A 15940-nucleotide genomic window follows, 5' to 3' on the forward strand; every position below is an offset into this window, starting at 1 on the left:
AATGTTTATGTTTGAGAATTTGTTGCATATTATGGATAACATGAATAGCTAAAATATGGCTGAAAAAGCATATGAATAGCCAAATTAGGGCGAAAATAACATAAATAGCTAAAAGATGGCCGATATTTCATAGAAATTGCTAAAATATGGCCACAATAAAATATGAATCCCTGGTAAAGGCACTCACACACTTTAGTAAGGGACATGATCACGAAGTCACATCTAGTTTTGTGATGTTCAACAGTGAACGGATACTTTACGTTCATCACAGACTGCATAGTTTTTGTCCACTCTTGGTCACTCGAGTGATGCATTTATTGATAATCCACTGTATTTCCTGACTTGCTTCATGTCAACTTGAGTATCTGCACAAAGTGGTTTAGGTTCTTTGTTGTTTTGCTATGGTATTGAGGATATTCTCTTTCAGTAAACGTCTATATACTTAAGTCATGATGTATATGACCCAAATGAAATATTTACAACCTGCAAAAGTGTTCAGATTTTACACTCAGTTTACTGTGTTTGTGGTGTTTCAAAATGAGCATTATATTTTTTGAAGTGGTAAAGAGTGTATATTCACCGTTTTTAGCACTCTCCTCCAATTGTACTTGTAAGGGCGTTGGTGGCCCCGTTGTGTAAGGCGCCACAATTCACTGTGCAGAGATTTTGTCCCTTGGGCATGTCAGAAACCTATGATCGTGGGTTCCCCGATTATCATGATTATGTTTCTAGGTTTGTCAGCACCATACCCCTGCTTGTTGGTTTCCCCAAAGATGTACATGTCCAAGACATGCATCACATCGGGCTTTCCTCCCACATCAAGCTGGCACACTGTGACATAACTGGAATACTGTTAAAAGAGGCATTGAGCCCAACTCACTCACTCACTACTTGTCAAGTACTTGTGATAAGTGCCCCCAACGGAGACCAAAAAGTTTATATTTCCTTGTTTACATTTCATATGTGTTTTACAGAAATAGCAGAAAGCTATATAATTGCCTCGTTACTATAATCAAAAATGTTTTTGTTTCATCAACATTTGAAATACCTTCACTACCACTCAATCTCTGAAAAGGTTTGAACAAGCTCTCCCCTTTGTCAATTTTCTAGGCACCCTGGGTGCTTATTACGATGAATTTGGTTTATTATTTTGCATATAATTCATTGCAGGTATAATAATCGGTTATCCTGGTTTATATCAGTTCAAAATAATCAAATTAATTTCTTATATACAAGGGGTGGTCGGGTAGCCTAGTGGTTAAAGCGTTCACTCATCACGCCGAAGACCCGGATTCGATTCCCGACATGGGTAGAATGTGTGAAGCTCATTTCTGGTGTCCCCCGCCTTGATATTGCTGGAATATTGCTAAAAGCGGCGTAAAACCATACTTACTTACTCACTCAATTACTCATATAGAATGAAATAGAACAATTGTGTATCTTATACTATGTTTGGTTTTATGAAATGTGATGGTCAGTTAATCCTACAGTGATGTAAACCACCTGAAAGCAAAATGATGAATGTGCTTTTGAATTGTGACTAATTCATTATTTCCTGGCTGTGTTTTGTAGGAGCTGTTCCAGGCTCGGAACCACAAGGACAGCCTTGCAAGTATCGCCATCTCCACGTCCCTCAACAAGGCAGCTTCATGTGGAGACAACTGGTAGGCCGTTTATTTCTTATCATATTTCTACCAAAGAAACCAAGATGAGGTGAAATGGGGTTAACGTCATGTTCAAGATTATTTTACTTATCCAGCTACGTGCATATGTCTGCTTGTCTCAGTCGAGACTATAGTGTTAGCCCAATGAGATATCGGGCTGCAGCTTAACACAGATACCCCACCCAGACACAGTATACTGACACCAAGCCGACCAGTCCTTCTTTTATCTCCTTAATGGCGAGTGCCAGGCAGGGTAGCAACATGTATCTTCTTATGTCTAGTGGTATGATGTGGTGGGGATCAAATCAATGAACTTCTGTTCTCCAGAAAATAGACGCTTTATCCGCTACAACACGGAGGACGAGTTTTGACAGTCTGAATACTTATTGCCATTAACTGTTAGAAGCCATAAGAAATGATTTCGATTCAAGTTTGGGGGCACGGCTGGCCCAGTCGTCTAAGGTGCCGCAATTAGCCGTGCAGAGTTGCGTCCCCTGGGCACGCCAGAAACCTATGATTGTGGATTCGAATCCCGGTTTGCCCCGATTATGTTTCTAGATTTGTCAGCACCATACCCGTGCTCGTGGGTTTCACCGAAGTGGTAAACGTCTAAGACCTGCATCACTTCAGGCTTTTTCTCCCACATTAAGCTGACACGCCGTGATATAACTGGAATACTGTTAAAAGTGGCGTTAAACCCAACTCACTCTCACTCACTCTATTCAAGTTAACTTTGATATAAAGGGGGCGGAGTGGGCAAGCGGTCAGAGACGCTAGGCTAGGAAGCCCCAGGTGCTGAGGTCCTATTACACAAGTGACCGGGTTGTTATTCAGCCTTGCGACCAGCAATGTTTACAGGTCCATACAGTGTGTTCACTACCCCTAGTGTCAAATACATTCATCCTGTGCTCTCAAAAGAACCCCCTCGTCCGATGGTAGATGATCAGATAGTGGAAACACGAATACGTTCATAGACCCGAAACACAAGTGTCAAAGGGTGAGGTGTCACCCTGGGAAAGTGACTTAGTTCAAATGTGACTCTGTTCACCCAGCAGGAATGGGTACCCGATATGTGAGGTTTATGTGGAAATCTTCTAGCACCCCTAAGCAGCTTGGGTTGTGTACTCCCCATGGAGTTCAGAATGATAACTGGAATGCCAATGGTCGGGGAACAAATAAAACCGCATTTGAACAGATACTAGAACCTGGATAAGTTCGATATATATAATATAACATAATATTTGTGATGTCATAATATTAGTGGGAAATGCTTACATTATCAACCACATGTTTTTCAGGCTCTCTGATCCGGTCACATGTTCATCTGCATTTAAACTGATTTGATCTCCCTCGCAGCAATGTTAATCTACTGACAATGTCCACCAATTGATTTTCTATGATTGTCGTGTTTCTAGCATCAAGATCCATGATCTGTCAGACTTGAAGGAGATGTACGCTATCATCACACTTGAGGATGAGAGGGGGCTGGACAAGATTGGCTGGACGGATGATGGTCAACTGTTAGCTGTGTCCACTCAGAGGGGTAACCTACATGTGTACCTGGCTCGGCTGCCCATGCTGGCCGCGGTCACTCAGACACGTATCGCCCATCTCACATCACTGCTGGAGGTTACTATCGACGACCTAGTCACCAAAGTATGTATACAGCCCTCTAAGTAGCAACTTTAATCTAAGGAGACTTGACTGCAACTTGTCAACAACATCTGTAACCAAATGTGTTCTTTCAGGAGCCACCCATTACAATAGCCATTGAGGTGGAACCCTCCTTTCTTGGAATTGGGCAGTACCATGTTGCCGTGGGGATGAACAACAGAGCCTGGTTCTATCTGCTTGGAGATGATGGTACTTAATACTCACGACGAATGAATTTAGTTAAAAATGTTCATGAGGACTTATGAATTCACTTGAAACTGTACAGCAAGCATTGATTGCTTATTTCCAGCTGTTCCCATTCCACTAATATTAAATGAAGGTTTGCATAAATCCATAGCACATCTCCTCCACTGAAGATAAGGACAGTGATAAACTTGACCGTATTGTAAGCTGATAACAATTAAGCAACATAAAAACTGATTGTTCTTATGCTGTCAGAAAGAGCATCTTTCAGAAAAATCTTATGTTTTGCTTTCATTTGTTTCCAAATATGAAACATTTTTATCTCCATTTCTAAAACATATGCAGAAACCAGTGTGTATGCACCAATTTTTAAAACATTTTGTCAGGATCCAGTCTGTTTTCATCTGTAGGCAAGTTCAACATGTGTATGCCCTGGATAGACTGATGTTGGTTCTGACTATTTGTATCTTGTGGTTCTCTGTGTCAGGTCCCCAGAGACTGAAGGACCGGGAGTACCTGGGAACAGTGCAGTCCATCAGTCTGAATGGCGACTATGCTGCAGTGAGCTTTGAAGGCAAAGTGCAGCTCCATATGGTGGGTTGTAGGTGTTCATGTTGGTTATGGGATGGGTAGGGTATGGTGATGGGTAGTGGGTAGTGGGTGGGTAGTGTAGGGTGATTGATAGTGGGTAGGTAGGGTGATTGGTAGTGGATGGTGGATGATTTGGGTAGAGTGTTGAGTTGTTGGTGGGTAGGGTAGAGTGAGCGGTAGGGTAGATTGCTGGATGGTGGATATGTAGGGAAGAGTGATGGGTAGGGTAGGGTAGTGGGTGGTAGATTGGTAGGGTAGAGTGATGGGTAGTGAGTGGTGGATGGGTAGGGTAGAGTGATGGGTAGGGTAGAGAGATTGTAGGGTAGAGTCATGGGTAGTGGGTAGTGGATGGGTAGGGTAGAGTGATGGATAGTGGTTGGTGGATGGGTAGGGTAGAGTGATGGGTACGTTAGAGTGATGGGTAGTGGTTGGTGGATGGGTTGGGTAGAGTGATGGGTAGGGTAGAGTGATGGGTAGTGGATGGGTACGTTAGAGTGATGGGTAGGGTAGAGTGATGATAGGGTAGAGTGATGGGTAGGAGAGAGTGATGGGTAGTGGATAGGTAGGGTACAGTAATGGGTTGTGGATGGGTAGGGTAGGGTAGAGTAGAGTGAGGGGTAAGGTAGAGTGATGGGTAGTGGATGGGTTGGGTAGAGTGATGGGTAGGTTAGAGTGATGGTAGGGTAGAGTGATGGGTAGGAGAGAGTGATGGGTAGTGGATGGGTTGGGTAGAGTGATGGGTAGGTTAGAGTGATGGTAGGGTAGAGTAATGGGTAGGAGAGAGTGATGGGTAGTGGATGGGTTGGGTATGGGTTGGGTAGAGTGATGGGTAGGTTAGAGTGATGGTAGGGTAGAGTGATGGGTAGGAGAGAGTGATGGGTAGTGGATAGGTAGGGTACAGTAATGGGTTGTGGGTGTGGATGGGTAGGGTAGAGTGACGGGTAGGGTTGTGTGACGGGCAGTGGGTGGTGAATGGGTAAGGTAGAGTGATCAGTAAGGTAGAGTGACGGGTAGTGGTAGTGGGTGGCTGGTCGTTGGGTGTTTAGGATAGGGCAGGGTTGTGGGTGGGTAAGGTGATGGTATTGGGTGGTCGGTGGGTGTTTAGGGTAGGGCAGGGTTGTGGGTGGGTAGGGTAGGGTGATTGTAGTGGGTGGGTAGGGTAGGGTGATTGTAGTGGGTGGTCGGTGGGTGTTTAGAGTAGGGCTGGGTTGTGGGGGGGTAGGGTAGGGTGATTGTACTGGGTGGTCGGTGGGTGTTTAGGATAGAGCTTGGTTGTGGATGGGTAGGTAGGGTGATGGTAGTGGGTGGGTATTTAGGGTAGGTCTGGATTGTGGATGGGTAGGGTTGGGTAGTGGGTGGGTGTTTAGGGTAGGGCTTGGTTGTGGGTGGGTAGTGTAGGGTGATGGTAGTGGGTGGGTATTTAGGGTAGGGCTGTGTTGTGGGTGGGTAGTGTAGGGTGATGGTAGTGGGTGGGGGTTTATGGTCGGGCTGGGTGGGTAGAGTAGGTAGGTAGGAAGAGTAAGGAAGGAAGAGTAAGGAAGGGAAGGGATTGGTTTGGTAGTGTGGTGGTTGGGTAGGGTAGAGTAGGCTAGCTTTGTAAGTAGGAAACATAGGGTAGGGACAGGATTTGATGAGTTTGGTGGGGTGGCATGGTGAGTGGGTAGAGTAGGGTAGTGGCTGGTTTGGGTAGGAATGGCAGTAGTGAAGTAGGCATGGCTTGGGTAGGGTAGTGATGGATTGGGTAAGGTTGAGATGGGTAGGATAGCGTAGGGATTGGATGAGATGGATATGGAAGGAAAGGGTAGCTAGTGTAGAGTAGGATGGTGGTGGTTTTTAGGGTAGGGTATAGATGCTGCATGCATGGTGAGTAGGCAGGGTTGGGTGTTGTGTGTGTCAGGAAGGGTAGAGTGTTAGGTCAGTCCGGTAGCGTAGGGTAATGGATGTTTAGGTTAGGGTAAGGTATGTAGGGGCGGGATGGTAGTCAGCAATACGAATTATGAGCATGATTAATAATGACTCAGACCAAAAGATTTTCAGAGGTCAGATATGAGCTCAACTGTATCTAGAAAGGTAATTATTTTTATCCCGATGTGTGTGCAGATTGAAGGGGAGACAACTGCTGCTACTGATGAGCGGGAGACCCGACTGTTCCCCGGCAAGGATGACCGAGATATTCGCATCACATGCCATGACATGACGCCAGAGTTCCTCATCTACGGCACCGATGTATGTATCATACAGCAAGACAGCTGAACCATTTCATCAAGCTTGCATGATACAATGGTCATTTTCAGTATCAGTTTTCTGTTTTTCCATGAGGCATGATAAGGTATTACATAATTGTATTACAAATCTGTGTAAAATCTTGATGATATCAAAGTTTGCAGAAAATAAAAAGACCTGTTTGTTAGTCCAGGCCAGAGGAATTTTTCTTCATCAATATGCATATTGCAAAAAATCATCTAAAAGCAATGTATTATTGGTTCCTTTTCAAACTTGAATCAAAAAGGATATTTTCCATTTTCTGTACTTTTGCTTTTTACTAACAAACAGCAAAGAAAATAGTTATCCTTGGCTTGAAACCTCAGGACTATTACCAGTTTTAAATCGAAAATGAATCAGATGCAATGTTTGATGAAAAATGTGCAGACTCTCTGTGACACAGCTGCTTTATTTATTTTTGTCTGTTGACTTAGAGAGGAGATGTCCGCTATTTCTTCATTGAGGACTGGCAGTTTGTTGTGGAGTACCGTCACGTGGCAGGCATCAGGAAGCTCTTCCCCGACCCCAGCGGCACCCGGCTAGTGTTTGTGGATGAGAAGACAGATGGCTATGTCTATAATGCAGTAAGATCATTGACGTCAGGGCTTTATTTTCTCAGGCTGTGCCAAAAACGTTTGAGACTACTTGCTGAACTCGGCTCTTAGCATCATTTTCTGTAGAATTTAGGGTTATGTGGACTATTGTTAGCTGAGCTCATCAAATTGAACAGTATTTCACTAGCTTTGGACTAGTGGCTAAAGTTGCAGACTGCAATCTTAGTCTGTTAGTCCTGTTGGGAATCCAGGGAAGAATGAGCCCCCAAGACCCGTGCTCGTTGTGTGAGCTGCATGGCGTAGGGGATAGATGGTCCTTACACCATGATGGCATGGATTGGTGCTCAGGCTATCAACCCCTGGTTTCACTTTTGCATTGCCATTATCTTGCTGACTGTGGTGTTGAGCTACATCCTCCTGCTCATACATTTAAGGATTAGGAAATCACAGTTGAAATAACACACACATGCACACATCCACCTGACCCACACCCATACTCTTACCCACACATCCAGACATGTGACCACACACATGCACACATCCACCTGACCCACACCCATACTCTTACCCACACATCCAGACACGTGACCACACACATGCACACATCAACCTGACCCACACCCATACTCTTACCCACACATCCAGACACGTGACCACACACATGCACACATCCACCTGACCCACACCCATACTCTTACCCACACATCCAGACACGTGACCACACACATGCACACATCAACCTGACCCACACCCGTACTCTTACCCACACATCCAGACATGTGACCACACACATGCACACATCCACCTGACCCACACCCATACTCTTACCCACACATCCAGACATGTGACCACACACATGCACACATCCACCTGACCCACACCCATACTCTTACCCACACATCCAGACATGTGACCACACACATGCACACAACAACCTGACCCACACCCATACTCTTACCCACACATCCAGACACGTGACCACACACATGCACACAACAACCTGACCCACACCCATACTCTTACCCACACATCCAGACATGTGACCACACACATGCTTTCACACACCCATGCAAAGGTCATAGCCAACGCTCACACTCACACTCACACTCACACCCTCACACACACCCATACCCTCACACAAACACTGGCACCCTTACTCACATTGAACATGCACCGTCACACAAACCAACTATCACTCACACCCACACTCACACCATCACACACACCCACACCCTCCCACAAACACTGGCACCCATACTCACATTGAACATGCACCGTCACACAAACCAACTTTCACTCACACCAACACCCACACTCACACCCTCACACACACCCACACCCTCCCACAAACACTGGCACCCATACTCACATTGAACATGCACCGTCACACAAATCAACTCTCATGCCCACACTCACGCACCCCCCACACCCCCACACAAGCACACTCACACACCCTCACACAAACACACTCATGCCCACACTCACACAAACACACTCATGCTCACACTCACACAAACACTGGTACCCATTCTCACACTGAACATGCACCGTAATACAGACCCACTGTCTCTCATGGCCACACCAGCGCACAAACACACTCACACAAACACACTCACACCCACACTCACACACCCTCATACAAGCATACTCACACTCACACACCCTCCCACACCCTCACACAAACACACTCATACAAACACACTCACACACCCTCATACAAGCATACTCACACTCACACACCCTCCCACACCCTCACACAAACACACTCATGCCCACATGCTCACACAAACACACACATGCCAACACTCACACATAATCACACATACACACTCATGCCCACACTCACGCCCACACACACATACACACTCATGCCCACACTCACACACCCTTACACATACACACTCATCCCACACTCACACAGCCTTACACATACACACTCACACCCACACTCACACAGCCTTACACATACACACTCACACTCTTACGGGGTAGAATAGGTCCTCAGCAACCCATGCTTGCCGTAAAAGGTGACTATGCTTGTCGTAAAAGGCGACTAACGGGATCGGGTGGTCAGGCTCGCTGACTTGGTTAATGCATGTCATCGATCCCAATTGCGTGGATCGATGTTCATGATATTAATCACAGGATTGTCTGGTCCAGACTCGATTATTTACAGACCGCCGTCATATAGCTGGAATATTGCTGAGTGCGGCGTTAAACAACAAACCAACCAACCAACCACTCACACCCACACTCACACACCCTCACACATACACACTCACTCCCACACTCACACACCCTCACACATACACACTCACACCCACACTCACACACCCTCACACATACACACTCACTCCCACACTCACACACCCTCACACATACACACCCACACTCACACACCCTTACACATACACACTCACACCCACACTCACACACCCTCACACATACACACTCACACCCACACTCACACACCCTCACACATACACACTCACACCCACACTCACACACCCTCACACATACACACTCACACCCACACTCACACACCCTCACACATACACACTCACACCCACACTCACACACCAGCACACACTTGCACACTCACACCCACACTCACACCCCCTTACACATACACACTCGCACCCGCACTCACACACCCTCACACATACTTACTCACACCCACACTCACACACCAGCACACACTTGTACACCTGTTTGTGGTTGATGGCGCGGGAATTGTATACATGTGACATGAGCTGTATTTTGATCCAGTGTTAATGTGATCCAGGTGAATGACACAGTGATCGACATCCCCAACTTCTCAGCAACTATCAAGGGAGTTCTGTGGGAGAACTGGCAGTTGGACAAGGTAGGCAAAGAGATAGTTGATGCTGTACTGTTTTATGAAGTATATACATAAATATATGTGTATTATGCACATGGAATATATCAAAATGAGCCCAGATTAATAATTCACTCTCTTAGCTGATATGAACATCATTTACATCAACCACAATCAGATTAAGGCTACCAACACCTTGAAATTAACCTTAGTTGTCAAATCAAATCAAATCCTGTTCGTTTCATTTTTCAAGCCTTCAGCCTGTGTACTACTATACAGTACCTCATAATCATGAATACTAGAGAGTAGCACACATTCAAGATAAATACTGTGCATTTTGAGCAGTGACAGGTGATAATAATGATTGCCTATACTTTTAAAGTTTCATTAACATATCTTGTACAATTTTCTGACCTTAGTTGTCAGAGACTTTGGATACATATATCATATTTTATAGATTGAACAATGTTCTCTGTTGTACACTCAATAGCAACACATCCCCTGGTTGTTTTTCAGAGCGTGTTTGTGGCGTATGACAGCGAGAAGTTGTACACGTACGTGTACTGCCGAGAGTCAGTGACAGGTACACCTGACATCATGACTCCCATGTACTCCGGGGGCTTCATGGAGCCCCCCGGGATGGGGGTGTCAGTCTGTAAGTAGGGGGCAGGGCACCACGGAGTTCTACACACGGAGTGGGGCACACGTTCGGGGATGCTGGTTCAACTAACTGAGTTTGTTACATTGGCACTAGGTGTGACTGCAGGGGATGGTGATTTGTCTGGTTTGCTCAACTGCAGGTTTTGTGTTTACATCACTCTTGAACCGATGATGTCAAGCTTATTTTCACCTGTTTACAGGGAAAATGACATGTTTTTCACCACATTTGAAGCAGTGCTGAATATTTTTACATATGATTTTCAAACAAGTACTTGCCATTAGTTTCAGCACACATAACTTTAAGAATAATAATTTAGTAAGTAAGGGGCTGTGTATTGCCTAGACGTATCACTACAATTTATTGCTTGCATGCAAACAAATGAGATATTGCTGGCTGCTGATAATGACATTTTGGTCCTCTGTTGCTGGAAACAATCACTGTGTTGGCGAAAGTATTGTTTGCCTTCGCATGTATATTGTGAGATTGTTGTGTTTTCTTCTACTTTCAACTGCCCTTGATTTCCTTAGGACCATTGTTGGGAACGATCTTGATCGCCATTTGTAATATTTTTCAAAGAAGGTAACACAGTGACAAATGGCAGTGCAAACTAGAAATATAATTGGTCTGATACAGACGTAATTTTGGAAAATTTAAATTTATTTAATTATTGATAAAACAAAGAAATACACATAATGACCCATCCAGATGATTTACATATTGTTGAAGGGTTGTACATATAAACCAATAGGATATCCTGTATGCATTGGTAGCACTTATTAACAATACAGTGTTTACTAACAGAGTTTGTGCATGTACCATAGTGTTGACACTAACAAGCAGTGTGAGGCAGGCACCCCAGGATATATAAGGTCCTTTTTATTACACTATTCTTCTCTGCAGGCATGCCCCAATCATGTAAGGCACCATAGTTCAGTGTACAGAGTTGTGATCCTTCATGCCAGTAACCTAGATCCTTGGACCGAATCCCGAATATTCCCTGATTATGTTTCTAGGTTTGTCAGCAACATACCCATTCTCGTGATTTTTCACTCAAGTGATAAACATTTAATGCTTAAGGCTCTCCCACATGAGACACTCCAACATATACCTAAAATACTGTTACCGGGTAAATCGAATGGCATTAAACCATTCACTCACTTACACCCTATACCCCAAGTGCAGAATATAGTAGTCCCTCAAGTCCCCAGTACACCATCCCGTTCATAGACGTCAATGAAATAAGGATTGGGTGAATTATAATGAGTGAACTGTCTGATAGTGTATGAATGTACTGTACATACCAGATCATTGCTCATGTATTACTATCATTTTGGAGGAAATAAGAACATAAAGAGAAACTGTAAAATAAGCCACCATATCGGCCACTTTCTTTAATACTGGGCTGCCTGATACATTAAATCAATAACTTAAAGAATTATCAATGATAACCAGATGGAGGTACCTCATTCCACAATATGTTGAAAAAATAATGTTGATTTTGAATTTCACAACTTTATGAATGTCTTCGTATAATAATAAAACACGTCATTTTTCACAATGGAATCCAACTTATGGACGATGGTTATTACACATTTCTGTGTTTTCGTCCAGGCTCACAAGTCCTGTATGTGGGAGAGACCCGCCTGCCGTATGGCCAGATACCGATCATGCTGCACAATGGGGAGATAACTCTGCAGACACAGAGTGGAAAGCTTGGCAACCTGCAGCTGAACACCCACTCTCATGTGTTCCATGAGAATCCCCAGGATCTGAAACCTGCTGAGGTAAGTTTTATCCAACACTGCGTCTGGAGATTATCTCTGCTTGTGTATCATCTTGATCATATATTCAAACCTTTTCTTCCTATTTTCTCTCGGGGTGATGGGGTCGCCTAGTGGTTAAAGCATTCGCTTGCCATGCCAAAGATCCAGGTTAGATGTCCCTCATTGGCATTATGTGTGAAGCCCATTCCTGGTGTCCCTGGAGTGATATTGCTAGATTATTGCTAAAAGCGCCATAAAACCATACTCACTCATATTTTCTAAAACTACTGCCATTTTCGACCCTGTGGTATAATATTTGATAATAAAATATTTTATTCAATATGAACACAAATTTGTTGGATATCTTTAAGGAGAATATTTAGCTATATAATTCCCAACAAACCACTATGTTAAAATGACAATAAAATTTGTACTTTACAGCTTTCAGTTGCTGCCCAACAGTGTATCAAGCTAAGAAGGTAGGCACCAGAACCTGGACACTGTGAAGGTCCGGGGTAGAATTGTTCTTCAGCAACCCATACTTGTCATAACAGGCGAATAACAGGATCAGGTGGTCAGGTAAGCTGACCTGGTTGATGGTTGTCATCATATCCCAATTTTGTAGATCAATGCTCACGATGTCTGTCACTGGATTGTCTCGTCCAGGCTCAATTATTTACTGATCAACGCTGAGTGCGGCGTTTAACAACTAACAAAAAACCACCTGCACCTGGATTAGAGGACAGACTAGATACCCCTTGTCTAACTCAGGCAAGTAGTTGGGACCGCCTTTGTGGTTGAGTGGTACAGTGTATGCCTGGAGAGCTGAAGGTCTGGGGTTCGATCCCCAGCCGCATCATGCCAAAAGACGTTTAAAGATGGTACTTGGTGTTACCCTGTCTGCGCTTGGCATTAGGGGGCTAAAACAAGGACTGGTCGGCTTGGAGTCTGTATACTGTGTCTGAGTGGGGTATTCATGTTAAACTGTGGAATGGTATCTCAGAGGGCGAGCACTATAAATCGGCATCAGTCCGGACTAGTACAAGCAGCCACACACACACATGCATGCACGGTGCTATATAAGTGCAATAATCTTGGACGGGACATTAAACCCCATTTCACCTCACCTCAACGTGAGGATGAAGTAGGGTCTGGGTGGTTACAACGTGTGATGTTTCTATTGCATGTCCTTGTCCAGGATGTATGAAATGTCCACAACAAATTTTTTGTTTTTATATTAGGAACTCCCCAATTATAATTGTTTTGAATGATACAGAAATTAGATATGCTTGTCTGACTACTTCACCGATTTCACTGAGAGGCTAGGCGCTGATTGGCTGATAAGAAAGTTCACCCGAGACTGTGACAAAGCTACGTTGTGATTGACAAGTAATGATGTCATAGTTTGATTGTTGAGGAACCCCTGTAACCTGGTGTTTGTTTCCTGCAGATTCCGGGATGCGTGGATCTTCTGTCACTATGTCAACAGGAGAGAGGTCTGGGTGGAGTTGGGGAGGGCAGCGCTGCATAGCCTCGACCTGGACTTCGGTGAGTTACAAATCCTTTCCTTCCACAGGGCATCTCATGTACCTAGACAACATTCAGCGTGATGGAATCATCCAATGACTTGTTCTTATTTGCTTCCAGCTATCAGAGTGTACAGGAACATCGGTGATGTTGGCATGGTGACCTCCTTGCAGAAGGTCAAGGTGAGTACAAAGGTTGTCATTCTGTAATTAACCAAACTAGGTGCATAGGCAAGGACTTTTAGATACTGTATTTGCTGTAATAAGTGCCCCAGGTGTTTAGAAACTTGACAAGGGAAGGGCATTTATTAAGATCATACACAAGTTAAAGAGATCGAGTGGAAGAAAACAGAATTAGTTCAAACTAAGAAATCATATACCCTTTCTACGCAGCTATGTTTTCTGTAGAAAGTAGTAATATTCTCAAAATAATATTAACTGTGATGTAAAGTTTCAGGTTTCGTTCTGGGAACCTGTAAGAATTATCTTCTGATTGGTCTCGAAGTTTGTCAGGGGGCACTATGGAGTTGGGTGCTTAATGTGGAATGTTGGTTAATGGAATAAGTCGGAAGACTCATTTTCTTACTTTTCACTGTTTTCCTACTGTATGCTGTCTCTACATATTTTTCTAATCAGTACTTAAAGGAACAGGACATCGAGCATTCTGAAACTTTGTTTGGAAACAGTTGCCAATCATCCTTCAGCTTACTCTGCTCTGCTGACCTTATTTCGTTTCTGCTCAAGTGACCACACCGCGGGTGTAGGCCAGACTTTTCTCTTGTTTGTCAACAAGCGCACATATTCTGAAATAAGAATAGACAGGCCTAATGTAACCCTTTCAGTTCGCTTCACATATTGTTTTGCTTAATTATATAGATATGCTACTACAGCTGCTACAGTGAGGTGCATGACAATATAGTTTTACACTTTATCAATGTGACCGTATTGCTAGCTACTGTAGGGCTTCGATGACAGGACATGGATGATAAGTATGCAAATGGAAAAAGTTTTTTTAGGATATTTTCTCAATGAAAGTTAAACATTTCATGACATATGTTTATGTAAATGTGTAGACACGTCCAAAATGAAACGAGCAAAACTGTAGTACTCGGATGGCTCCAAGGAATCCTGAGTAGGAGAGAGATTGGCATATTTATGTTGTATTCCAGACTTTGATAAACACTGGCTTCTAATCTGGCAATTAGTGTTTTGTAACACAGTTGAAAGAAAAATACACAAGCTTTCTCTTTGATTTGGCTGCTTTAAAAAAGAAGACTGAAGCCACTTTACTCTGCGCAGTGCTTGCGCTTCACTGTGTGGAGCTCTATTGTTTTGGTTTTGAGAATTGAATCGGGCGTGTGATGTCACACTCGGAAATTATTTCATGCATGATTTAAAAACACACCGAAACATCAATGTACTGTCCATGTAAGTTATCCAGGAAGAACTAGATCACTTTGGCTATAACTGTACTTGTGTTGCTGTTCTGTTTCCAGTCGATCGAAGACAAGAACCTGCTGTCTGGCTACATTGCCATGTTCCTTGGAGAATTCAACCCTTCCCAGGATCTCTTCCTGGCATCAAGCTACCCCCTGGCTGCCCTCGAGGTATGTGCTCTGCTTTCTCAGTGTCATTACAATCTCTCCCTGGCTGACCTCGAGGTATGTGCTCAGCTTTCTGTGTCATTACAATCTCCCCTGGCTACCATTATATGCATTTGTTAACATGTTCCCCTTGTGCAATAACATGCGCACTAAGCACCTTGTTTCTTTATTTGGAAATTTAGTTTTTCTAAAATCTTTGTTGTTTAATCCATCATAGAAAAAGTTGAATACTCCCATGTACAGTCCAGCTGACGTCCTGAAACCATGCTAACTCACTCACTCAGTCGCTTTGTTGGATGTTAATATCTTCTCAGCTGATGGAATGATGATAAGGATGTGTCTTGTATTGCAGATTGAGCATGTTAGGTCTTTTCGTCTTATTACTTAAACTAGCAGAGAGTTAATTTTCACCTCACATTTTTTTTAATGTGAGTAAGTAGTAAGTCAGTATGATTGTATTAGGTGAGTTGATGGTTCCTGGGGGGTTAAATTTGGACACAATTGTCACATCGATTTACTCATGTCCAAACATCAATACTCCCACATTATGAGAGTGGATGACTGGTTTGTTAAATCTTAATTAGAAATAATAATAACTTTTTCAATATAATTACAACGT

General features: G+C 43.7%; 1 protein-coding gene across 1 annotated transcript in view; it reads left to right on the forward strand.

The window, feature by feature from the left end:
* LOC139450727 (WD repeat-containing protein 19-like) overlaps positions 1–15940 on the forward strand; it is a 45913-nt gene that overhangs the window by 15967 nt on the left and 14006 nt on the right. Inside the window, exons 10-22 of the mRNA XM_071232529.1 lie at positions 1573–1664; positions 3080–3320; positions 3413–3527; positions 4009–4115; positions 6213–6338; positions 6809–6958; positions 9714–9794; positions 10284–10350; positions 12040–12212; positions 12633–12670; positions 13642–13739; positions 13839–13900; positions 15214–15324. Of these exons, the coding sequence (XP_071088630.1) occupies positions 1573–1664; positions 3080–3320; positions 3413–3527; positions 4009–4115; positions 6213–6338; positions 6809–6958; positions 9714–9794; positions 10284–10350; positions 12040–12212; positions 12633–12670; positions 13642–13739; positions 13839–13900; positions 15214–15324 (1461 nt within the window). The remainder of the gene's footprint in view (positions 1–1572; positions 1665–3079; positions 3321–3412; positions 3528–4008; positions 4116–6212; positions 6339–6808; positions 6959–9713; positions 9795–10283; positions 10351–12039; positions 12213–12632; positions 12671–13641; positions 13740–13838; positions 13901–15213; positions 15325–15940) is intronic.

This window comes from Haliotis cracherodii, unplaced genomic scaffold, assembly GCF_022045235.1.
Source record: "Haliotis cracherodii isolate W230 unplaced genomic scaffold, xgHalCrac1.p SCAF_8, whole genome shotgun sequence".
NCBI lineage: Eukaryota > Metazoa > Mollusca > Gastropoda > Lepetellida > Haliotidae > Haliotis > Haliotis cracherodii.